We start from the raw sequence: 27938 nt of genomic DNA on the forward strand, positions 1-27938 counted from the left end.
TACATGTTTTAAAATTATTTCTACATCAGTACAGAACTACTTACTAAATATATTTTAAAAATTTCAGTGACAAAATTAGACAATATATGATTTTATTAATAAATAATGTGAAAGCATCAGTGGTAATGGTTTAAACATTAAATTCTTTTAAACATCCATGTCTTGGCTTTAATGTTGTGCATATTGGCCTCTATGGCACTGAAGGTAAACACATGAAAATATACCCCATTTCCAAGCACAGGTGTTCAGCTATATACCGTTTTCAAATTATTATGGACAAGGTAACTTTTGCAATAATATTCATTTGGACAGCCACAATTAATATTAAATCAAGCAAGAAGCAGGCTATGTTGAACATATGCTCTAGATGTCAGTATTTAATATTATTTAAAACTTAATTTTCTTATTTTTTTAAGGGACATCTTTTTGTATATGTGGGTGCTCAAATGAAAACTGAAGAATGCATTCTTTGACCATATCCAAATTCTCATACAAGAGGGTATTTGCCTCCTCCTCTAAAAGAAGCAATATATTTGCTCATTAATCTCCCTCCCCAGGCACCGTTTTCCATATTACTAATGAAAATGCTCACAAGCACCAACCCCAAAATTTTGTCTTCAAGGGAAAGGTATAAAGTTAAAAAAATGGCTCATATTTTAAAAAGTCAAATTCCAGCAACACTAATGCTAAAAATGACATCAATTATATTTCTTAGCATCCACGAAGTATAATATTTTCATGAGTTTTCTACTAAGTGAAGATTTATTTTCCTTAAGAAGTAAAATGAAGTTTGAATAGTACAGTCTGTGGTGTGGTGACATCAGCAACTGCCAGTTCTTGCCCATCAACGAGGCCTAATTCTAAAAAAAAAAAAAAAAAGCTAAATTAACCCAAGCAAAAAAATAAATCTCAAGAAAAGAGATAACACATTCACAAACTATAGCAAATTATGGTCTAAACAAACATCAAAATCCAGTTCTCTTTACTCAAGGTAATATTATATTTTATTTCACACAGATTTTTTAACACTACTCAAAGAGCAATTAATTCTATTAATGTTTCTTAAGATATAACTAATTAGAATGGTATTACCATTCAAAAGCATTAAGAGCAAATCTAAAACTGGCCTTTATTACTTTTACTGAAAAAAAAAAAAAACAGAAGAAGTTGATTAGCATTAGTAAATACACTCATTTAAAATACCTTTCAATGTCTTGGAGAGATTTGGCCTTGTTCGTTCTTCAATAGAGGTTACTGACTAGAAAACAATAATGTAAAGCACATTAAGTGAAATTAAACTTTTAATGTAATTTTGTGGGGGGAAAAAAAAACTGAACACTGATCACCTGTAAGTAAAGTGTTCTATTTTTGCCCTCTAATGTGGCTGTGATAGCTGGAGATTTCATCTGCCTAAATTATAAGAAAAAAAAAAGTCAGAATCATTTTTCAAAAAAAGCAATTCTAGTTTTTCAAGTTTTAAAATCACAAATTTTTTTCTACAACATAACAAAAGTCCTGAACACTTACAGAGAAGCACTATTGGTTAGATAATCCAAAACCTCCTGCAGTTTAGCTGATGGAGAAAACTGAATGTTTTGAGGAAGCTGGCTGCAAGCTGGGCAGTTTTCCTAGACATAAAACACAAATCATGGTGACACATGTACCAATTACAGTGTATTTATAATGATGAAATAAAAATCAAGTTGTTTTATCATCAGTTTATTTCCTATGGACAAATTTTTATGTTTTAAAACCTGCTTTTCCCAATGGGCCATTTTTCCTAAATTATTTCACCACACAGTATTTATTTCAGGCTGTACTACAAAAGATATACAGTAAGTAGGGCTCTGGAAGTCAGAAAATACTAATGGTGTGGGAAATTTCATTCACATTTCCAACCAGTAATTAATATTTAAAAATCAAAGTATGCATAATCAAAAAAGCTTTCATTAGTATACTACTACTAACCTTTCTCTCTGCTTCAAATGTGTACGTGTACAGTCCATCTACATCGTTGAAAACCAAGTAATTATTAAGGGGAATATATGCACTGTAATGAAAAAAGTGTTCATTTTTATATAACTGAGCCAGATCAAAGCACAGACTTACATACATACTAAAAACGAAACTCATTACCTTGTGGCTATTTTAAAAACCTCAGTGGCACACACAGCTGAAGAGGAAAGAAAATAAAGATGCTTTAACTCAATGAAAATTAGACATTTAAAAACAGAAGTTAGTTATAAATCAGAACAGATAAAATTACAAAGCTATCGATTACAAAATAAATAGAAAAATACATACAAAAACACTATTATTTTTAAAAACTGAGAATATAACATTTTATGTTTTGTATAATCCAAATGATAAAGTAACATTTTAAAGTAAAATTATAAGTTTTCTTCCCTCTTCTTCAGATTGAGTAGCCTGTTATACTGATTAAAAAGAAATGACACTAAAATGTCTTATTATAGAGCAGTTTATGTATGAAATAATGTAAGACGAGGTATATACAAGGTCCAATAGTTTGTCCAGTAGTTTTGCGGGCAGCTTAATTATACTACCATCCACCCAAGAAGATAATCAAATCCCCAGAACACTAGTTTTCTGAGATCATGTAGCTGCAGAAATACCAACTTAGGTACTGAAAATCTGAAGGGAAGGAAATAAAATTAAGTTGTGGCCATTTTTCCTCACCTGCAATGACTGCATTTGTGGAAGCTACTGCAGGAATGATTCGTTTTACTACTCCTAAAAAATATATTAATTAAAATATGGTTATTCCTTTTTTTTAAAAGTAGGTATCTTGCATTAGACAATGATTATTATTAAATATCATGCCCATTACTTGATTTTTCAGGCTTTCAGGTCAGAAAATAGACTTAAGTTTAACCATGAAACAATCTTCTTTCACACTCACATTATTTTGTATTAACAGCATATTCAGAATCCCAAGTTATAGTAGGAAAGATAAGTAAATTCTTCACACTATTTCATATAAAGATGTGACAATAATATACTAATAAATCCTAAAATTTTGGGTGTTTATTTTGCTCCAAAAGTATGAAAATTAAATAAAATTTTACTGAATTTGCATAACATCATGTTAGTCTTATTACTCTGATTTTAAGGAAAATGATGTTGAGAGAAATAAACAACATCCACAGCTATACATCTTGTAAGATATAGGGGTGATATATGAACCCAGATCTGCCCTAATGTACATAATTGTCAGGCAAGTGTATGCTTCTCGGTTCTTGTCTCGTCACAACAATGATTTGGAGCATCGGACGTTAAAGCCCTCGGCATGTCACAGCTCTGCGGTATTGAACAAACCATGCCATAGCTCTTAGACAAATCAGTGTTACAGCTCTATTTTATTTAGAAGATAGCAGGAGAATCCATCCTCGAAGAAGAGAAGAGAGTGGAAGAGCGCATCAACGCGGGTTGAGGGTAAGCGCGTACGCACATGGGAGGGAGAGAGAGAGAGAGCGCAAGAGAACATAATCTTAACTGATACAGTATACCATGCTATCCTCAGTAAGGTTTGAGTAAAGTAAGAGGAGTAAGAGCTAACTAGTTTTTCTTCGTCTATTAGTTTTAGCCATTCTATTCACAAAAATTTAAGACAAACAGAAAAACTGCCCCTAAACACTTTGTTTCCCTCTACAACATGGACTATACAAAATATTAAACACAGTTCTCTATTTCTACCCAACTTTTTTCATATTAGTATCCACAGATTGGGAATAACCAAAGCCCCACCTAAAATTATTTTTTAAGTACAAAATAAATATTCTGTAACTACATCTGTACTGTTCATTTTAGAAAACAAAAATTCTGATAAAAGTAGCTATATTATCTTAGACTGTGAGAGAGCCCTGAAAGATGTGTTTTCAAGATTTTAGGTGTTGGCAGGTCAGGCTTTAAAAACTTAAGAAAGGCAAATATCTAAGATGTGAAAGGAAAATAGTTAATGAGCTAGAAAGCTGTTTTAAAAAATTAATTCTGACCATCTGACCATTATGTGCAATTTCAGAAAAGAGGTAATAGGGAGGAGCTAACCTCCTGGCAATTCCTGGAAGCTCTCCAGTGAAACACAAAGAGCAGGATGTAGTGGAAGGAGAAACAGGTTGTCACAAACAGTGAGAAGATGAAGACACACTGTCCAATAAAAGATTCACCCATCTCTTACCCCTCAAAAAATCTGGATTCCACTTCCAATTTGGCTTCTCTACTCTTTGTCAAGGCCCTCAATCATCAAGCTAAGAAATGCACACCAAGCCTTGCTAAAAGGTATGGAAGGATAAATAAAGACTACACACAGAAATGAGTTTGCAGTTCCTGATCACGACAAACGGAATTCATTCGTTAATTCAAACAATTAGCAAATAAATGTGGATTATATGCCAGATACCATTCTAGGTACTGTACAGAGAAGCAGTAAAAAAAAAATTATCTTACAGTGATGGAGGAGTCCATTAGACCATCTCCTTGGGGAGGTAATAATTTGAATAGAAATCTAAACCATGGAAAAGACCCATTCATGCAATGACCTGGGGCAAGTGCAATTGTGAACATGGCAGGGACAAAGGTCCCAAAACAGGGATGAATCAGAGTTCTAAGGATGAAATATTCTTCATATAGGAAAACAAGGCTATCTGAATTCTGAGCAATTATAAAAAGGTAAAATAGTGAATGGTTTATAAGTCATTATCAGTTGGTATGATCAGGAAATTGTTAAGTTAATACCTGAGGGACAGGCAACCAACCCTGAGGGGAATCCAAGGAAGAGTATTCCAGGCATAAGGATCAGGAGTTATTAAAGTTCTAAGGTGGGATCATGCTCGCTGTGCTCCAGGAAGACAAAGCAGGTCAGAACAACAGAACAATGAGTGTACAAATGCAACAAGGAGTGTGTAAGAAGAGAATTTTCAAATGACAGTACTAAAACATCAGGAAATAATTACAGGAGAGAAATGGCAGATTTTCAGAAAGAAAAAGCTCTTTCTGGTGAGCTTAATGATCTTGGACAAAATTCCTGGAAAGGTGAACTATGAGTAGATACACTAAGAAACATTAGTCACTAAAACTGAGTGTTAGGATTGTTACTGAGACAAGTCACAAGACTACCTCACTTAATTACCATGACTAGCTTTGGAGCCAAGGGAAATGTGGAAGATGAGTCTCAACAGAGCATCTGGAAAGGTCTTTCATGACACCCTTGTGAACAAGATAAAGAAACATGAAGTACTCAAGAACATATGGTCAACAGAAGGGAATAAATCTAAAAGGTCCTGACCAGAAGTATGATTCAGTTATCTGTTCTCAGCCACTTTAGTCTTATTAAAATTTTTAAGTATTTGGAAAAGAGATAAAAAGATATCAAAACAAGTGATATGAAGCTAAAAAGAATACGTTAAGTTGGCAGGCATAAAGAACATATTAGGTTGGTGCAAAAGTAACTGGTTTTGCAGTGCTGAAATCTGCCATTTGATGTTGGAATACATTCTAAATAAATGTGATTATGTTATACATCATTTTGATGTACATTTCTCACTTTATGTTTATTTACTAAATGACTTATAACTTGCTGTTTATTTTCTTTTTATTTTAGACTACAGAAATGATGTTAGACAAAAAGCAAATCAGAGCAATTTTCTTATTTGAGTTCAAAATGAGCCATAAAGCAGCGGAGACAACTCACAAAATCAACAATACATTTGACCCAGGAACTGCTAACGAAGATACAGCGCAGTGGTGGTTCAAGAAGTTCTGCAAGGGCGACAAGGGCTTTGAAGATGAGGAGCATCGTTGCCAACCACTGGAAGTTGACAATGACAATTGAGAGCCATCAACGAAGTGAAGCCTCTTACAACCACACGAGAAATTGCCAAGAACTCAATGTCAATCATTCTACGGTCATTTGGCATTTGAAGCAAACTGGAAAGGTAAAAAGGCTCAATAAGTGGGTGCCTCAAGAACTAACTGGAAATCAAAAATACCATCATTTTGAAGCATCATCTTATTCTACACAACAATGAACCATTTCTCAATGGGATTGTGATGTACAACAAAAAGTGGATTTTATACAACCAGTGATGATCAACTCAGTGGCTGAACTGAGAGGAAGCTCCAAAGCCCTTTCCAAAGCTAAACTCACACCAAAAAAAAGTCTCGGTCACTACTGGGGGTCTGCTGCCCATCTGATCCACTACAGCTTTCTGAATCCCAGTGAAACCATTACTGAGACGTATACTCAGCAAATTAATGAGATGCACCGAAAACTGCAACATCTATAGCCAGCATTGCTCAACAGAAAGGGCCCAATTTTTCTCCAAGACATTCGACTACACATCATACAACCAACACTTCAAAAGTTGAACTAACTGGGGTACAAAGTTTCACCCCATCTGCCATATTCACCTGATCTCTCGCCAACTGACTAACACTTCTTCAAGCATCTCGACAACTTTCTGCAGGGAAAATGCTTCCACAACCAGCAGGCAGCAGAAAATGCTTTCCAAGCGACTGTCAAATCCCAAAACACAGATTTTTATACTATAGGAATAAACAAACTTATTTTTCATTAGCAAAAATGTGTTGATTAATAATGGTTCCTACTTTGATTAATAAGGATATGTTCAAGCCTAGTTATAACGATTTAAAATTCAGTTCAAAACTGTAATTACATTTGCACCAACCTAATACACATATATACAGAACAGCAGGATGAGTTTAAGAATAAACTTAAAAGGACCTATACCTGAATATAAAGAAAGAAAAAAAATGCCATCCCCCAAAAACTGCCAAATCTATAACAGTGGGATGTGGCTTAGCAATTGCATATGTGAAAAAAACTTCCAGATTTTAGCAGACAGTAACCTAAAGGAATCAAAAGTAGAGCATCAATGTAAACCACAAACAATACAAAACCCTGGCCTCCTCTAAGACTGCATCAATGCTCAGAAGCATATCCAAAGACTCATCCTAGAGCACTGCATTCTCACCTGGATAGTTCAGAGAAGTATGGATAACTGAAATATGGTTAGAAGAAAACAGCATGATAGGAATTTGAGTCATGGAAACATGCTGATGGGTTAAAGTAACTAGCAAGGTTGATGGGAGTGATAACAATCTGGAGGGTTCAATATGTTAAGGGCTATTACTTGAAAGAAAATTAAATTTACATATGGCATAAGCATATGGCATACTCTGGGACAATATCCAGCCCACACGAAAAAGATGGAGATTTTTCTTCAATACAGAGAAGAACTGTCTTAACAATACTGTCCAAATGTGAAATGACTGCTCCAGAAACAGATCAACTGCTCTTACGGCAAAAGATAAAGTGAATGAATGGCTTGCCCTGGATCACTCAGGGACTCCTCCCAGCCTAAGTAAATAAGATTCAATGATTAAATTCCTCCAAGTTAAAAACTGCTATGGATTCTAGTAAACTCAGTTTCCTTCTAACAAATTTGGGGCAGCTGGAAACTGTTATTTCCAGAGCACCTTTACTGAATAGCAAAGGGACAGTACCATCTGAAATCACTTATCAATTATTTCGCCCAAAGCATCATATCCTCTGAAAAAGGGACCATCTTAAGATCGTTATTAATGAAAATTCACTAACTTACCTTGAGTGAGTCTATATGTAACACCTCTAATATTATATTGTGATGCTCTTTCCAGGGCTTTTTGGAAAATCCACTGAATATGATCAGGGTCATCACCATCTAATGGAACCCCTTCTGTCAGGAAAGGGGGGGAAAAAAGAACAGAAGACAAAAACATGTACACATAAATCAAATTATTTTTAAAGTAAATGTCCAAATAAATAATATAGACAAGTATCTTATGTAATTCTGAATTAGGAAATTAGGTTTATTACCTCCAAAAGGCTGCTCCCTAGGCCACTGCAATATCCTGACATACTCAATACAGTGTTCTGGTAGCCTGGGCATAGACGCAATGGTGCACATGGGAAAATTAACCTAAAAACACAGTTTGCCTTTTTTAGTGGATTTTAAATAAATTATTTTAAAATGCAACTTCTAGTTATGATCTAGTTTGCAAAGTTTCTTATAATTCACATTAGCCTTTCCCTTACAGAAACAAAATATTTAATACTATTAAGAATGCTTCTGAAATTAACATAGCTGATCTAAGTCACTTCACTTAGGTTGATCTCCCTAGAAAAATAGGTTTGCCCTACACTTAAAAAAATATATAAAGTTAAGCTTTGTTAGAACATGGGAAGAATAGGAGTGAATAAATTCTCAAATATGAGTACTCTATTATGTTTAAGATTTAAATCTGAAGATATAAAATTAACCAAATCAATTTCAAATAAAAACTAATAAATTTATAAATCAGACTTCTAAATGCCCTTTCATGTGGAAATGCAGATTAAAGAGCCTCATCATTGGAAATATCATTCTCATCTCTGGTGTCTTTATATCCCTGAAACACAGGCAAAAACCAAACAAAACAGATTACAGCTCCATCCCACATATAACTTTCTAACTGATCCCTTGATCCTTACTCTCCAAATAAAAAACTAACAGAAATGAATTATAAGAACAGGACAGTATCAAAATGATATTGAGTCTATGTATGTGTGTGCTCAGTTGCTCAATCGTGTTCAATTCTTGCAACCCCACGGACTAGAGCCCACCAGGTTCCTCTGTCCATGGGGTTTTTCTGGCAATACTGGAGTAGGTTGCCATTTCTTTCTCCAGCGGATCTTTCCAGACTAAGGGATGGAACCCAAGCCTCCTGCACTGCATGCAGATTCTTTACCGCTGAGCCATCAGGGAAGATACATTATGTATCTTTCCTTAAATAGAGCAAAATTTCGTATTTCATCATCGTTCTTAGCATGCCTTTTTGCAGAAGAACACCGGCTGCGACGGATCGCGCAGAAGCATGGCCGAGAGGAGCTACCCCTTGCCCAAGGTCAGGGGCGGCAACCAAGTGCCAGGCTGCATTGGCACAGGAGCAGCCAAGAGGAGCTACTCCATGTCTGAGGTCAGGGGCAGCGGCCAAGAGGAGCTACCGTATGTCCGAGGTCAGGGGCGGCGGCCGAGATAAGCTACCCCACGTCCGAGGTCAGGGGCAGCAGCCAAGAGGAGCTACCCCATGTTCAAGGTCAGGGGCAGCAGCCAAGAGGAGCTACCCCACATCCGAGGTCAGGCGCAGTGGCCGAGATGGGCTACCCCACGTCCGAGGTCAGGGGCAGCGGCCAAGAGGCGCTACCCCACATCTAAGGTCGGGGGCGGCGGCCAAGACGAGCTACCCCCGACCCGAAATCAGGGGTTACACTTTGCTGGAGCAGCTGTGAAGAGATAATACCCCATGTCCAAGGTAAGAGAAACCCAAGTAAGATGGTAGGTGTTGCGAGAGGGCATCAGAGGGCAGACACACTGAAAACATAATCCCAGAAAACTAGCCAATCTGATCACACGGACCACAGCTTTGTCTAACTCGATGAAACTAAGTCATGTCATGTGGGGCCACCCAAGATGGACGGGTCATGGTGGAGAGGTCTGACAGAATGTGGTCCACTGGAGAAGGGAATGGCAAACTACTTCAGTACTCTTGCCTTGAGAACCCCATGAACAGTATGAAAAGGCAAAATGATAGGATACTGAAAGGGGAACTCCCCCGGTTGGTAGGTGCCCAATATGCTACTGGAGATCAGGGAGAAATAACTCCAGAAAGAATGAAGGGACAGAGCCAAAGCAAAAACAATACCCAGCTGTGGATGTGACTGGTAATAGAAGCAAGGTCCGATGCTATAGAGAGCAATATTGCTTAGGAACCTGGAATGTCAGGTCCGTGAATCAAGGCAAACTGGAAGTGGTCAAACAGGAGACGCCAAGAGTGAACATCGACATTCTAGGAATCAGCAAACTAAAATGGACTGGAATGGGTGAATTTAACTCAGATGACCATTGTATCTACTACTGTGGGCAGGAATACCTTAGAAGAAATGGAATAGCCATCATGGTCAACAACAGAGTCCGAAATGCAGTACTTGGATGCAATCTCATAAACGACAGAATGATTTCTGTTCGTTTAAGAAGCTGAAGTTGAACAGTTCTATGAAGACCTACAAGACCTTTTAGAACTAACACCCCAAAAAGATGTCCTTTTCATTATAGGGGACTGGAATGCAAAAGCACGAAGTCAAGAAACACCTGAAGTAACAGGCAAATTTGGACTCGGAGTACGGAATGAAGCAGGGCAAAGGTTAATAGAGTTTTGCCAAGAGAATGCACTGGTCATAGCAAACACTCTCTTCCAACAACACAAGAGAAGACTCTACACATGGACATCACCATACGGTCAACACCAAAATCAGATTGATTATATTCTTTGCAGCCAAAGATGGAGAAGCTCTATAGAGTCAGCAAAACAAGACTGGGAGCTGACTGTGGCTCAGATCATGAACTCCTTATTACCAAATTCAGACTCAAATTGAAGAAAGTGGGGAAAACCACTAGATCATTCAGGTATGACCTAAATCAAATCCCTTATGATTATACAGTGGAAGTGAGAAATAGATTTAAGGGGTTAGATCTGATAGACAGAGTGCCTAATGAACTATGGATGAAGGTTCGTGACACTGTACAGGAGATAGGGATCAAGACCATCCCCACGGAAAAGAAATGCAAAAAAGCAAAATGGCTGTCTGAGGAGGCCTTACAAATGGCTGTGAAAAGAAGAGAAGTAAAAAGCAAAGGAGAAAAGGAAAGATATAAGCATCTGAATGGAGAGTTCCAAAGAATAGCCAAGGAGAGATAAGAAAGCCTTCCTCAGCGATCAATGCAAAGAAATAGAGGAAAACAACAGAATGAGAAAGACTAGAGATCTCTTTAAGAAAATTAGAGATACCAAGGGAACATTTCATGAAAAGATGGGCTCGATAAAGGACAGAAATGGTATGGACCTAACAGAAGCAGAAGGTATTAAGAAGAGGTGGCAAGAATACATGGAAGAACTGTACAAAAAAGATCTTCACAACCAAGATAATCAGTATGGTGTGATCACTCACCTAGAGCCAGACATCCTAGAATGTGAAGTCAAGTGGGCCTTAGGAAGCATCATTACAAACAAAGCTAGTGGAGGTGATGGAATTTCAGTTGATCTATTTCAAATCCTGAAAGATGATGCTGTGAAAGTGTTGCACTCAATATGCCAGCAAATTTGAAAAACTCAGCAGTGGCTATAGGACTGGCAAAGCTCAGTTTTCATTCCAATCCCAAAGAAACGCAATGCCAAAGAATGCTCAAACTACTGCCCAATTGCACTCATCTCACACGCTAGTAAAGTAATGCTCAAAATTCTCCAAGCCAGGCTTCAGCAGTATGTGTACCGTGAACCATGTGCTGTGATTCATGTGGTAGCAAAGAGTCAAGACAGGACTGAGCGACCGAACTGAACTGAATCCTAATTAAAAATCAAAAATATTGACTAATCTTAATAACGCAACCCTTATTTCACCCCAAGATACTATCAAACAGATGCAGGTGCTTTTGTGATTACCTGTGGTGGATATAGTTCCAGCGTGCATTCAATACAAGCAGTCATTCCAGGCAGAATCACTCGGGCATTTCCTTTAAAACCTTCTGTCCCCCCATCTATCAAAGGGACAATGGAGCTTGGATCTAATACACCATCTTCATAATTTAGAAGAGATATCTAGGAAAATTGTTTCGAGGGTTTAAAAGGAGAGGGGATAAGAATTCAAAACAGGAGAATGCTTTCAACAATTCTAAAAGTCAATCACATTACTGAATATAAATACACCAAATCAAGGGATTACATTAGTAGCAATTTACATCCAAACCTGCAAATTAATGACTGGCAATAAACGATTAACTACATCTATTACTGAAAATTGAATAAACTTTGATTTTTCAAAAATATGAGGCAAAGTCTCATTTTTAGTATGTTAAGAGCAGCAGGAAGAACTTCAGAGAACTGTAAAAACACTGAGTCTTTACCAGCATGCCATTTATCCATCTTCTGGCTATGATGGAGTCCAGTCCACATACAATTATATGAAATTCTACAAGAAAAAAAATGCAAGTTGAGTTTTTAAAAATGCTGCCACACAAAATGATTCACAATTTCTAAGAAACAAAAAACATTTTTCATTATAAAATAAATATACAGCTTCCAATCCTTGAGTAATCCTTACTCAAAACAGTATATAAAAATGCAGCTAATGGTGCCAACTAAGAATTTAAAAACAGTTTGCCATCCTTTCAGTCAGTCAACAATATTCCTGAAAAGCCAACACCAAGAAATGAAAGGAAATAATAAAGAAATAGTAATCAAATAGCTAGCAATCTGTAAATAGCAACTAAAAAATATAAAAATTTAGTGAGAATTGAATTTCAAGTGGAAAACTTACGTCGATAGAAAGTGTCGTTAAAATCCTGAATCTTGTTGAAATGTCTGAATATAAGTAAAGGAACTTAAGCTGCTAAATTTTTAATTTGTAAGATGAATTCAACAATCCCACAGGATCAAATTATAAATGTATATTTAAAACAAGACTTAAGCCATCAGTGTTCAAAGCAATGGAATTCAAGGAATCTGATAAAATGAAAACAATCCTACCTCCTAAGAAAACTGTTTTCTAAACACTCCTCCCCTAATGACATAGAATAGTTTCTCTCATCCCCAAGCTTCCATATCAGTATAACTGTATGTCTGTTATACTTTCTACTCTGCTGCAATTCTTATGTAAAACCATAAACTCTGGGAAAATAGAACGTGTGTCTTCAACCATCAGCATCAAGCAGAGAGGCAATAAAAATTTGTTTAGTGAAGGGAACAGATATGCTATAGTTCCCACTTACAAAGGGGATTCTAGGAGTTAACGTACTGCACAAATTAATACACTGTACTGCTACCGCTAAGTCGCTTCAGTTGTGTCCGACTCTATGCGACCCCATAGACGGCAGCCCACCAGGCTCCCCCATCCCTGGGATTCTCCAGGCAAGAAACTGGAGTGGCTTGCCATTTCCTTCTCCAATGCATGAAAGTGGAAAGTGAAAGTGAAGTCGCTCAGTCCTGTCCAACTCTTGTGACCCCATGGACTGCAGCCTACCAGCCTCCTCCGTCCATGGGACTTTCCAGGCAAGAGTACTGGAGTAGGGTGCCTACACCTTTACAGTTTTATATGTCAGACATAGGAAATTAAAAAAAAAAAGTTACTGCAAAACTAATTTTTAGACAACACAAACATTTCCAATAGTTTTTTCAGGTGCTAATGATTTGTTATCGATTTTTTTCCCCTTGTTGGAGGGAAGGGTGAATTTTCTTCCTTTCTCACTAAACTCAGTTCTTCAAGTCTCTCTCTTTCTACCCAACCTGCACCATATAAGAAGGCTTTCCTCAGCCTGGAGGGTGCCAAAAGAACGCCATTCAAAACCGGCTGTGAATGTGAATCATAGTACTTAACATCTGAACAGCATACATATGCAAAAAAAGCATTTTTTTTAATTTTTTCTAATGGAGCAATTTCATTTAGTAACACATAAATTACACTCCCCTAAAACAAATCATCCATTGCAGGCTTTAAAAACCAAAATGGAAAAGAGGGACAATACATAGTATGTGTGCTCTAGATTTTATTATTATTATTCTGGCCTACAAATAAATATGTTCAATTCTAGCCCTCACCCACCAAGACCCCTATTCCTTTTGAATACCAGGCAAACGAGAGGTATAAGCTGCAGCTAGAAAACAAAAGTCAAAAGAGAACCAGAGCAAACATTAGCGGAACAAAAACAGGAGACCCAGGAGCCAGACCAAGAAATGCTATCTCCTGGATTTCTACAAAATACCCAAAGTTCCCCAGATCTAAACAAGAGAGAGACAAAAGAGTCTACACACTCTTTCCCTCTTCTCCCTATAAGGACATGTATTTGCATGTTTAAACTTTTTATTTTTGCAAAGACAGTACACAGTGTCCCATATTTCTTTCACACAATTTCCCCTAACGGTTACATCATATATAAACCACAGAACCATATCAAAATTACAAATGGGACACTGGTACAATGTGTGTGTTAAGTTCTGCCATTTAAATACATGTAGATCAGTGTAACTACAATTAAGATGCACAACTCTTACAGTGCCACAAACATCTCCCTCCTGCTACCCCTTTACAGTCACATCTATCCCATCCAACATGCCAAATCCCTGGCCATCACTAATGTGCTCTCCATTTCTGCAATTTTAGTATCTGAAGGTTATATGCAATCATTCAGCATATGACATTTAGAGACTGGCACTTTTCATTCAGCATAATGTTCTTGATATCCATCCAAGCTGTACCTCATTAGTTTTTTATTGCTCAGTATTATTGTACTGAGTACAATAATTGTATATTGTATACACAGTATAACTGTAATACAGGTTAACAATTCACCTATTGACGGATGTTTGAGTTGTCGCCAGTTTTTGGCTACTTGCAAACAAAGCTACGAACATTGGAGGATAAGTTTTTATACAGATGGTAAATGTCCAGGAATGAAACTGCTGAGTTGTATGCAAAGTATATATTCAAATTTAAAAAAAAACAGCCAAACTGTTTTCCAGATGACTATCATTTTACACTTCCAGTTTTCCTATATCTTTGCAAACGTTCATTACTATTTTTATGTCAGCTATCCATGTAGTAATCTCATTGTGATCATAACCTGGATCTCCCTTAAAGCTAGTGATACTGAATTTCTTATCATGAGCTTTTTACTATTTTCTTTAGTGAAATATCCCTTCATATTTTTGGTCCATTTTCTAACTGCTTTTTACTGTTATGAGAGTTTCTCATATATTCTTGATGAATCTTTTGTCAGATACCTACTTCATAAGTATTTCCCAATGTGTAGCTTATCTTGTCATCCTAACAAGATCCTTCACAGAGCAAAAATTTTTAATTTTGATGACATTCAATTTACCTTTTTTTTTTACTTTTATGGATTATTCTTTTGATGTGTTGATGTTTTGATTTTTATCAAACCCTACATCCCAAAGCTATTTCTCCTATGTTATCTTCCAAAGTTCTACAGGTTTACATTTTATACTTAACCTATGATCTATCTTGAGCTTATTTTGTAATTTTGAGTTTTGAGATGCATTTTTTTTTTTTTTTGCTACCACAATTTACTGAAGAGATGGTCCTTCCTAGAGTGAATTGTTTTGTACCTCTGTCAAGTATAAATTGGCCATACTTCCATGTGGTTATTTCTGGTTTCTCTACTCTGTCCTGCTGATCTGTGTCTATACTCTCTCCTTGGCAACACCACAGTCTTGATTATTGTACTTAGATAATAACTCTTGAAATTGGCCAGTGATTCCCAACTTTATTCTTTCACAGTATTGTCTTAGGTAATCCTTAACTCTATCCATTTTAGAATAATCTATTTGGAGCAACAGAAAAGTTTGCAGGAATTTTGATAGAAACTTGTATACAAATTGTACACAAATCTGGGGCTAAGTAACATCTTTACTATGATGAATCATCCAGTCCTTGAACACTATCATTTCATTATTTAGATTGCTTTTGATTTCTTTCATTTGCATTTTGCAATATTCAGCATACAAGACCATACTTATTTTGTTAGGTTTACACCTAAGTATTTCTCCTTTTTTTGAGTGGTTATAAATGGCACTGTAGTTTAAATTTCAGTTTCCATGTGTTCACTGCTAGTATACAGAAATACAAATGATTTGTGTATGTCGACTTTTGTATCTTGTGGTAGTTCCAACATAACAAATCCCATTTCCTAAGTTTCTATAAAATACTAAAAGTTCCCTGGACCTAAAAGTATGGGAATCAACAAAGTATGAAGAGTCCTTTTTTAAAACATGTTTCTTATAAAAATATATTTATTCTGACACACCTTCCATTTGTCTAATAATATACTGACTCTTCACTTTGCCTGCTATGATAAGGCGATACAAAGATTACCAGTATCCAGCCTACAAACTTAAGAGTCTAGTCGAGGACATATGCAAATAAATGAAGGTATTTGCTACCTAAGCTTAATTTAGGGCAAAAAACATTTTATATAACCTTAAAAAGAAAAGATTGAGAGGACATTAAACAAAGTGTTACCAAAAGGTATGTCAGTAATAAGCTTACTGCTGCTGCTTATGTTTTTTGCCTATCTGTATTCTCTATGTTAAACATCTCTTGTATAATAATAAATATAATAAGCTTCAAATACTTAAGTATTGAGTAACTTATTTGTCAAAAGGATACGGAACTACATTGCAATTAGGAATTCTGTCATTTAGAAATTCTGCAGCAACTTCGGCCTTAGGTCTTCCAACATCTTTAGGCCTACAGAAAAAATTATATTTAAATTATCATTCATGATATAAATCTAGATTATATACATAATCTACTTTCACACATAAAAATATCCACAGTGAATTTATCTAGAGGCTATTTAGAAGGAATATTTTTACCTAAGTATTTCTAATGAATAATGAGTCATTCAACACTAAATGTAAACCCTTGTTGATATTCCAAATTAAGTATTTTTAAGTACTAACAAGTCTAATTAAGTATTTAAGTGAAAATAAGTTTTTTAAGGTAAAGTGTAACAATAGCATGTTTCCCAGACACTTCTCAACATTGTATTTCCTAACATAAAAAATTATCCCAGATTTAGAGATTTCCATGTCTTTGCCCTGAATCCCAGAACTTCAAGGCATTACTATGCAGGTCTCGGCAGAAAAAAAATCAAGGGATCCTAGGGATGCGAGAATGTTCATATACCCCCTTTTTCCCATGTGTGCTAATTAACTAGTAAATGCTGTATCCCATAAGTAGCCATAACTATGTTTTTTGAAGGAATAATTTCAAAGGCAGTATCTAGAATTGCAAATGTTACCACTATCTTCAAGAAGGTAATAATAAAAGACTTCAAAAGGTTACTCCTAGATAATAACCACAGTTACAGACAGGAAAGGACATGAGTTCTCTCTTCTTATCTCAGTATGAACGATATTTTTCTTTCCTAATATTTTCTCATTCTCGTCATGGGAATAAATCACTCCCTCAGGTATACATAATAAGCGCTTCATTACTACTTTTTCACAACATGATTTTTGGTAATATATATATAGGTCTATCATACCTACCAGACTATGAACAACTGGAAGAAAGTTACCATACTCTTATCTCTTTGTACTCCTTCCTAGCTAAGCACAGAGTAAACACTTGAAAAATAAATGAAAATTAAACAGTCACTGTGTGCATTAGAAATCATATTTTATTTAAAATTGGAATTTTTAACATGTATATGTATGGCTGAGTCCCTTGGCTATTCACCTGAAACTACTACAACATTGTTAATCAGCTATACTCCAACACAAAATGTTTCTGGTGCTAAATAAATAAAATAGGAATTTTTTAAAATGCTTTAACAGGTCAAATTTCTTCTCTCCAATAAGGCAGAATGCTTTTTTGACTCAAAACTTTTGGTAAGAGTTTTATTCTTTATCCAAACTTGTAATTACAAGAGACTCTAGCACAAGTCAACGAACTTGATTTCAGTATTGCATCCACCCACCCTGGACAGAACTCTTTAGGTATACAGAGTAGATAAAATAGTTTCAAGAATCTTTCAGACTGTGTATTATATGTGCTTTCATAATTGATCCCAAAAAAAGAATTCTAAGATGGTTTCTGTGGGAACTGCTACTTTACCATCCCAGAATTAGGGGATTCAATTGCTCCTCCGAAAAACTGTACTTTGAGTAAAATGGTCTTTCATACACATCATCCTTGCAAGAATGGCACTGTTATACAACAACAACACATCATCCTCGCAAGGTATCTTGGCCTAATTACTTAACCTGGAAAACAAGAACCTATCGTGGGGTTTGCTCTGAGATTAAATTAAGTAGTATAGATAAAGAGCTCAGAAAGTACTTAATATATCCTAAAGAAAGAAAGAAAGTGAAGTCACTCAGACTTCAGACTCTTTGCGACCCCATGGATAGTAGCCTGCACCAAGCTCCTCCGTCCATGGGATTTTTAAGGCAAGAGTACTGGAGTGGGTTGCCATTTCCTTCTCCAGGGAATCTTCCCAAACCAGGGATCCAACCCAGGTCTCCCATGTTGTAGACAGACGCTTTACCGTCTGAGCCACCAGGTAAGTCCAATATATCCTAAGCACTTCACAAATCTTCATTGTCACTATGATCTTCAATCATTATTTCAGCTCTGTATTAAAGGGCATAGCTTACTGTCAATAACCAATCAATTTGGTGGTGTCATTTCAAGAGCAGTCCTACACTAAATATTTGTCAGACTGGACAGGGCCCACAAACTTTTTCTATCAAGAGAAATGTCAAGGGCTGAAAAAATATACAAAGCAAACCTTAAAAGTTAAATGTAGGGTTCACCCTACAATTACAATACTTCATTAACTTGACTTAGTTTAACCCATCCTTCAACCTGTTTAAGATCTTTCCTAAAGTTAATTTTATCTTTTCTGCTACCTAACCTCATCCTGCATCCTAAGACTATTTGAGCACCTTTTGTCAGTACTCTATGATCACTACAGAGAGAGAAAAAAGTCCTTATCTCTGTGCTGTTCTTAGTTGCTCAGTCATGTCTGACTCTGCGATTCCATGGACTGTAGCCCACCAGGCTCCTCAATCCATGGAGATTCTCCAGGCAAGAATACTGGAGTGGGTTGCCAGGCTTTCCTCCAGGGGATCTTTCCAACCCAGAGATTGAACCCAGGTCTCCCACAATGCAGGCGGATTCTTTACCATCTGAGCCACCAGGAAAGCCCATCCGTATAATTCTTTGAGTAACAAATACACACTGTTATCTAAGCCATTCAAGTCCCTAAATACTACATAGTATTATTCATTAATGAACTTTTCCTCAGATCTGCATGTAAGGACTACTTCTAGTATTTAAAGTTACTCCACATAAGCTGCTGTTAGATGTTTACCGCATTTCACTTACACCTAAGGTAATTACCCCTCTCTGTTCCATTTCACTTGCTCCTGGGTTTTTTCTCCTTAACTCACCATCTTATTTCACCTTCTATAAAAAGTTCAAACTGTGTCATAACTTCACTGCCCCAGAGTCACCACTCAAGTCTTGGCTCATAAGTCCCTACCAATGTATCTCACTAGGGGGTAATATATATTTATTGTTCTTTTATGAAATCAACAGGAGGAAAAGAGTGGAATTCGGTGTCTTCAAGGCACAATCATCCCAAAGATCACATTCACCTTTTGGACATTTCTTTAAAATCAACAAAAACATATATTTGTTTACAGAACTATTTTTGCTAGAATGCCCAAAATATTCCTGCAAAATTTACCTAAGACAGGAGTGACAGTTCTTAACAAAATTAGCAATAACCTCTCAGCAGTTTATTATTAAACTGAAAATGTACTCAAATTCGAATGATCACCACAATTTTAAAATCGGATATTAAAACTCACCTAAATAAAAATTGCCTATTCAGATTGGAAACATCTATAGTGTCCATGTCTATAACGTGAATCTGTCTAAAACCAGACAAGGCCTGTGAGAATAAAAGAAAAAAAATATCTAATTAAGCAAAAGGTTCATCACATTTGAAATTTTAAAAATTTCTTTTCAATGGTTTTAAATCTACAAGTTCTCAGTAATAAGTTCTGCACAATTGTATTCAATGGTTAAAGAGTCATACAAGGTATATAAAACTCAAGGTTCTTGTAAAGGTCAAAAAAGTGTAGGTACTCAGTTTTCAATACATCCATAACCCAAAGAGAGTAACTCAAAATTTCTATGGTTGTTTCATAATCCCATAAACACATCTGTTAAAGTTTGTTTTGCTGCTGCTGCTAGACATTTTAATATTACTATTCTTACTACTTAACTATAGTTGCTATTCTTTTCTAGAATACTGTTGAAAGTAATTCCTACAAGATTTATACTAATGTAAGCATGCTGCCAATCAGAAATACCTATAAGATTATAAACATACACACACATATATATATATACACACACATCCTGGACATGTAAAAGAAATACCTTAAAAGCAAAGTCAAGAGCAAGCAATCAAAGAGCTTGAGAAAAGCAACAAAACTCGTGTGTTTCAATGATAATGCCACATAGTTTAACAGTACAAGGTGTTCAAACTTACTAGCAGATTAGTGAAAAAAAAAGGGTCTCAGGACTCAATTGTGCGTCTCTGGTTATGGTCAGCTTACTTAGGTAATCAAATTGAATCACTTGGTAATAATTTCACCATTTTTCTGCCCTCTTTATAGTAAGAGTTGTCTATACTTTCATTCTCAAATTCCTCTCTTGCACTTGCTATAAACAAGCTTTCACTCCACTGAAAACTACACTTGTCAGTCACCAGTGACCTCCCATCACCAACTCTTTCTCTGACATGACCCATCTCAAGTATTTGGCAGGGTATATGGATCAATTCCCCTCCTTGAAACACTTTCTTCACCTAGTCACCTCACTCACAAGAATCTGAACACTTTTTAAAAATTGGTTTCCCATTCGCTACTTGCTCAAGAGTTTTCCTCCTCATTTACTGGCCAGAATTTGGGGCGCCCTTGCACTTATTAGTTGTGGTTACTTACAGCGATTTCAGACCATCTTGGAAGGTAAACCATCGTCTAACAGATATTAATATCTGAAATTTAACATTTTCCAAAACCAAAGCCAATCACCCTTGCTGACCCAAACCAGCGAATCTGTTCTTTACCCAGCCCACCTCACTTCAGCAAAAGCCAACTCCATCTTTCCAGCTGCTCACAGCAAAAACCTTATCATGTCAGCCTTGACTCCTCTTACGTCCCACACCAATCCACCAGCAAATCCTATTGATTTCATCTTCAAAACATCCATAATCCAACCTCCTCTCACCACCTCCAGTACTACTACCCTCTTCTAAGGGACTACCTATCACCTCTTGCCTAGGTGACTTCAACAACCTTCAAACCAGCCTCTCAGCTTCCTCGTCTGTTCTTCCTCTTGCCTTTTCTTAATATATCAGCCACAGCGATCCAGGTTAAAGTTGTATGGAGTCAACTCACAGACTTAAACCTCTTCCAATGACTTCCTGACTAAGAGTAAAAGGCAAAGTTCTTACAGCAGCACCTCAAGCCTTTTGCAACTCTCACTCCAGGCTCCTTTTGTTATCTCATCCTCCTAGAAAATGCCCCTCTTCCTCACTTCTGCTTTAGCTACAATGACCTCCGTGTCCTCCTGGAACATAACAGTTATGTTCCCACTTCACAGCTTTTGCACCAGATATTCCCTCTGCTTAGAATGTTCTTGCTCACCTTTTTGCCCAAATAGCACCTTTTTGTGAACCCTTTCCCCTCCTGCCAGGCTATCTATATTCCATCCTTCCTTTCTCCATAGCATTTAAGCATTTATTACCATCTGACATACAACATAGTTCACTTGTCTTTTCCTTCCACTAAAACAAAAGCCCTCAACATACAAACACCTGTTTTGTTCAAGGCTGTATCTTTAGCATATAAAACTGTACCTGGTATATAGAGAAAGAGGTTTAATAAATATTTGCTCTATCAATAATATTAATGTCATATCCTTTATTTTAGAATGAGCCTCTGGGGGCTTACGATCAGTTCAAAAAATATGCATGCATTTTTTATCTCTTTTGTTATTTATGTGTGAAACAAGCAAAGTAACAAGTGGTAAAATTGAAAACCCAGTTTTCTCCCATGTAAGAGATTATTACAATGCACTGAACAACAAGCCACTTCTGAAGTTGCTTGATGACTACTCCTCAGATCTAACCTCTAATTACTTTACATTTTAAACTGGTATCTATCACGTTTGCAATAACAGCTTTGAAATGGAAAAAGCTAACTATTTAGGAGATTTGTGCATACAATGCCTAGGAAAACCACAGCCTACCTTTCCCAAATCCTTTGGTTCTTGTGCTGCAAGGGTATTTGTATCTAATAAAGTACTGTCATTTTGGCATCCTGCTGCTGCTGCTGCTAAGTCACATCAGTCGTGTCCGACTGTGCGACCCCATAGACGGCAGCCTACCAGGCTCCCCTGTCCCTGGGATTCTCCAGGTAAAAACACTGGAGTGGGTTGCCATTTCCTTCTCGAATGCATGAAAGTGAAAAGTGAAAGTGAAGTCGCTCAGTCGTGTCCGACTCTTAGCGACCCCATGGACTGCAGCCTACCAGGCTCCTCTGTCCATGGGATTTTCCAGGCAAGAGTATTGGAGTGGGGTGCCATTGCCTTCTCCATCCTATCACAGGGCAAATAGTGTGTGTGTGTGTGTGTGTGTGTGTGTGTCTCTCACAGGGCACATCATGTGTGTGTGTGTGTCTCTCTCACAGGGCACATCGTGTGTGTGTGCGTGTGTGTCTCTTCTCACAGAGCACATCGTGTGTGTGTGTGTCTCTCTCTCACAGGGCACATCATATGTATCTGTGTCTCTCACAGGGCACATCGTGTGTGTGTGTGTGTGTCCACGTGCACTTAGTCGTGTCCAACTCTGTGTGATCCCATGGAATGTAGTGTAGTCCACCAGATTCCTCTGTCCATGGAATTTTCCAGGCAAAATACTGGAGTGGGTTGCCATTTCCTTCTCCAGGGAATCTTCCCAACCCAGGGATCAAACCTGCATCTCCTGCATTTCCTACACTGACCAGCAGTGTCTTTACCACTGTACCATCTGGTAAGCCCTATATGATACATACAGCTATTTATTTTGTGTGAATACTTCAAATTCATTTCGGACATACATCATGATGACCTGCAATGCCCACAGAACCAAACACTAAGTACCAGGAAGTGTATTAAGTTTTTGCAGTCTCACTAGGACTGACATTAGTGTTTCCTAGCAAAAGTAATGTGATTATTTATATTTAAACTTAGGTCCCAAGGCTGACTATTTAGATCCTTCATCTGGCTGTTACTTGCTTCATTTTCTAAGGAGTATGCTCTACCATTTTCACTTTTCCACATACTAATCAGAAGGCAAGCATACAACAGCTCCAAATCAATTCTTCCCCTAACCATTTTTGTTAAATAAACTGATAAAATCTTATAAAGATCTACTTTGTAGTTATCAGAAGTCAATGAAACTAATTAAGTCACAAATTATGGATTCCATCCAGTACACAGGAATAGCCTCACTAAATAGTACCCTCTTGAGATGATGTTCATTTAAAACAGACTGACCAAAAAAGAAAAAAAGGTTTAGCTCTCCCATACTTTATGAGTCTATTACCATATGGTTATCAAAAAAAAATTACTGTATGATTAGATCACGTAATGACACAATGGTTCAGTCAAATACTTGACTAAAAATTGATGGCCTGGATTAGATTCCAGACACACCACCATAATCCAGAAAAAACCTGTCACTAAACATCCCTGAACCTGTGTCTTACTCTATATAAAATGAGATAGAGTCCTATTCACCTAAGTGGATTATTTTGAGGGACATACAAAATAATAAATACTTTGAAATTACATGTGAAATATGAATTAACAGTTTTGCTATTTACTTCTCTGAATTAAAGAGCACTTTGCAAGAGGAAGCACAAAAATCTGCTGGCTAAAAAGAAGAGAAGAAAGGAGAAATAAAAATGTCTATCAATCATTACTTTATAGCCAAGGACTTTAGAGTTTAAAAAGTTAAGTTACATCATCATTTTAATTACTATCTGGAATTTGACCTGCTAAACTTATTTAACAAAGGCTCAGGAGAAACAGTTTACAATCATAATAAAGAAATGGCAGAAAAGGAAAAAGGTTTAATTATTACAGAGAAGGAAAGTACATATTTTATATATATATTACCAGGTTTTTCAGGAGCTCACATCCTAAGCCGCCAGCTCCAATGACTAGAACTTTACATGTATCTAACAAAAACTGGAGAGACTGTAAAGAACGAAAGGCATATTAAAATCTAGTTGATAAAAACCATAAGTACCATCAATAAACCAATAAACCATAAAAGAGTTTCTGTTTCCATGAAAAATGCAACTGAAGATAAAGAGCAGCCTTTGAAATTCATAAATTATTCAAATTTATGAACAAGGTAGAACCAGAAACTGTATAACCCTAATGATTTCTGCGAGTTCCAACTTCAATGTTGCTAAATTGAGTTTTATTGATTGAAATGAAAAAGCTACTATTTCTAACAAGAAAAAATATGCCTAGTTTAGAGTTGTCTCTTTTTTTAACTTTGAAAGGAGAGCATCAAACTCAATTATTTAATTGACTTCTTAAAAATAGAAAAGTGTAAAAATCATAAGGACTGAAGATTAAGCACTGCACAAGCTGTTTAGAGGTCTTTAAAAAAAAAAGGGTAAGAACAATAACAGCTGCTTTTCCATACAGTTGGTTACACTTACAAAACAGGAGATGGAAGGAAGAAAAAACAGATAAAACTCTTATTTTCTGCCTATCAGCAGAAATATGATTTGAAACCACCACTTGACACAAGAATCTTAAATTATTAGCTCCCTGCCTCAACCCCGCAAAAAAAAGAAAATCAGAAGCATGAGAAAATATGCTGGATTATTCAAAGAAATACAGAAGACTGTCAATTTTGTCCAAGATTACTCAGGTTACTCACATAAAATGAGTCAAACCTAAGTCTGCACCTTATATTCAGGAGCAGCACAATACTTCTATTTCAAAACATATGTCTTCATCAACATAAAAGGAGATAAAAAATTTACTGTAAAGGAATATTTCCCATCCCATAATAAAAAAAAAGTTGTTTCTAGTTGAACATTTGCTTTAAGTCAGACACTACTAGTTTCAAATTCTATTCCTCTATGATACTGCAGTCACATACTTTTTATACTTTTTAACAGGCAATTAATTATATTGAATTCTAAGTAATTATTTATAAATTAATTATATTCAATTCCAAAACTAATTATATTCATTTCTAAGTAAAGATACTCACTTCAAATAAACTTTAAAATTTAAGCAAGCACATCTGTATCTCTATGAAAGTTAAATTTTTCATAGCAGGGATTAAAACGGTGTGTCTCAAAAGTAATTTTAAACTGGAATTTTAAATGAAGTATAACATAATTTTAAGTGAGGTTATGAAGTCATTTTACTCTTGAAAATTAACATATTACATTTGAAAAATGTGAAAATAACTCAAATATTATTCAAATAAAATCAGTTGCAAATATTCTATTTACTATTTCAAGATAACTTACACAATTCTATTAGTATTTTTATTATGAGTAAATTAAAAAGGAAGCATCTTATTATATTTGCAACATAAAACTATTAGAGGAGTTATTTAAAAATAAACATTTCTCACTTCAGTGCTCGGTTCGAAATCAGGGTGTGTGAAGGGTCCAGATCGCTCGAGGAACTTCTTTACATGGTTCCAGCGACCTTCCCAGTCTCCAGTGTCCCCACACCCACCATCAACAGCCATTCTGCACAGAACACAGTAAATTCAGCTGCAAAGATCAGTATGAAAAAGCCACACCTACAACTAATATGGTTTCCCCAAATGAAAAGGTAACCACACCAGATCTGCTCAAATACAAAGGGTAATAATTCAATGTAGTTATGCTTATGCTTTTATTGTCTTTTCTTGCTATTATATAGTTTATATAAAGGTAAGAACAGATTGAGGAAATAATCAGTACGTTTCTGGGTTCCTAAAATAACCTAAAATCAAACTTGGGACACTGATCTATCAGTAAGAAATGGGCTTTCTAAACATTTGGAACTTACTGAACACTGCAAACTGCCCAATCTATTCTATAAACAGCCTTGGAACAGAAAATATAAGCTACAAGAAAAAACAAAAACCAAAAATATCCCTCCACTTCCAGAATCCTAATGCTTGACATCTAACATAACTCATGTGTCGTTTCCAAGTTTGAAAAGTATAACTTATTTCTGATGAGAGGAACATCATATTTTTCTCTGGGGTCCTAATTTTCAAAAAAGAATCTCTTAGGACTATAAGGTGGCTTCTGTTGCCACTAAACACAAGCAAAGTTTTAGGTTATAATTATGTCACAGGTAGGCAATACCATCTATAAACCTTTCAGAACATACAATCCAGTAAGGAGGGACTCCTCTAACAAAACATGTTTTCTATTCTTTGCAAGACTCATGTTTCCTTGTAACTATTTTTAATTTTCAAATTTCCTACAATCCCACAATTTCTACCTTCAAACATATTTAGTAACATTCAATTTTTACAAAACGGACCAAGTATTGCCTAGCAATAAAGATTACAGGGTTTGACGTCACAGCTGGATTTGGTTCCACAATTAATAGCATTGTGACCTTCAGCAGATTACTAGACAGCATAAACCTCATCTGTAGCTTGTCTGTAGCTACTTAACGTCAGAATGATAGAGATAATCCACAGAGAGGCCTTAGTACAATACGTGGTATATAGTAAACATTCAAATCGTAGCTGTCATTTTAAGCAAAAGTGGAATGAAATGAAAGGTGGGAAGAAATGTGAAACTTAACTTGTTCCAAGTCCTCTCGCGATTGAAATTCAACTTTCTGAGATACCTAAGGCCCTGCTACTGAGGACTGCCACAGAAATGACTAACTAACCACGCCCACTGTAAGAGCACTCTCTTCCCGTCCCAAGTGAGGAGGAAATAAAAATAGGTGATGCTGCCCGGGGTGTAACACACTTCGTTTAAACCTGTCTCACTAGCACAAAACTAGGCATCTGATATGAAATCAGGTGTGTAATACATGGAGAACATAAGCTCCCTGGAGGCAACACTCTCCTTTCAGAGCCAATGATTTTGCAAAAATGACTGAAGTGCTTAGTACGATACCAGACTTAAAAGTTCTCATCAAAAGTTTGCAATTAATACTATTGTCTCCGTGTTTCCGAAAGGCCAAAAAAAGGCCCATCGTCCGTTTCATGTGTTTTGGTAAGACTCCCTTCTCACAAAGTCTCGGCTCTGACAATCTGGGATGGAGGAAGAGGGGCGCAAGGGTCCTTCCTCAAGACCTTTCGGTCAGGCACCCCGGCAGGCCGGCGCGGAACCTGAGCGCGGTACCCGGGCCCAGCGCCCGCCCGAGACAGAGACCGGGAGGGCCCGCCGGGCCCCTGGGGCTGCGGGTGGGGGTCGGGGGATGAGGCCGCGCGGCCTGCGCTCCGGGTGCCCCCCCTCCCAGCCCCCCGGGCCCGCTGCGGCTGGTCCCCTAGGCCTGGGGTGAAGGGAGGCGGGGGCCCCCGAAGAGGGCCCCGGCCTCCCGGCAGCACTAACTTCTCAGCCAGCAGCTCCTCTATTCTCCTTCTTTTCTTCTCCCTAAAAGAAAGAGAGAATAAAAGAAGGGTCAGCATCACGCTACACATTGGGCGCCGCGAGGGGATGGGGGGCGAGGGGACGGGGCGGAGGGTGGGAGGACCCCGGGTGGAGGCGGCGACCGCCCACCGCCGCGCTCTCTCACAACCCAGCCCGGCCCGGGGCGCCTGCAGAGCCCGGGTACTTACGGCTCCTCGCCATCCGCCATATTGTTCTCCGCCTCTTCCCAGGCACCCCCACGGTGGGAGGAGCGAAGGGGCGGGGCGGGGCGGGACCGGCCATGAGGGGCCGGTGAAGAGGGGCGGGGACTGCGGGGAGGAGGCGGGGCTGCTGGGGCTGGTTGTGAGAGGCTCCCGTGGGTTTAAAGGCTTCTTTGTAATTAAAGTCATGATTAAATACACTTAGAGAAGTCTTACCCAATGTATAATCTTGTGTGAAAATACAACCTCATCTGTAGCTTATTTATGAATATATATAAATTGTATAAATTACAGTTTATACAAATAACATGTTATTTGTTTATATGATTCACGTATATATGCAAAGCATCTCATCACCTAAAGATAAACGGTGATAGAACTTTGCACTGTTTT

General features: G+C 37.2%; 1 protein-coding gene across 2 annotated transcripts; it reads right to left on the reverse strand.

The window, feature by feature from the left end:
• Positions 1-83: 83 nt before the first annotated feature.
• UBA3 (ubiquitin like modifier activating enzyme 3) lies at positions 84-27588 on the reverse strand. Of its 2 annotated transcripts, XM_052646709.1 has the most exons (18): positions 27534-27588; positions 27307-27348; positions 25365-25485; positions 23873-23953; positions 19510-19592; positions 16292-16372; positions 12428-12471; positions 12015-12079; positions 11554-11709; positions 7895-7997; positions 7641-7754; positions 2698-2751; positions 2137-2173; positions 1969-2050; positions 1528-1628; positions 1347-1410; positions 1204-1258; positions 84-860 (listed from the first exon to the last, which is right to left on the reverse strand). In XM_052646709.1, exons 1-18 carry the CDS (start codon positions 27551-27553, stop codon positions 772-774), a joined length of 1392 nt encoding a protein of 463 aa, XP_052502669.1. In that variant the 5' UTR covers positions 27554-27588; the 3' UTR covers positions 84-771. The 2 variants fall into 2 exon arrangements, with proteins under 2 accessions (XP_052502669.1, XP_052502677.1); XM_052646717.1 differs by lacking the exon at positions 27307-27348 and having other exon boundaries at positions 27534-27567.
• Between the last annotated feature and the right edge of the window lie 350 nt (positions 27589-27938).

Source organism: Budorcas taxicolor, chromosome 1 (genome assembly GCF_023091745.1).
Source record: "Budorcas taxicolor isolate Tak-1 chromosome 1, Takin1.1, whole genome shotgun sequence".
NCBI lineage: Eukaryota > Metazoa > Chordata > Mammalia > Artiodactyla > Bovidae > Budorcas > Budorcas taxicolor.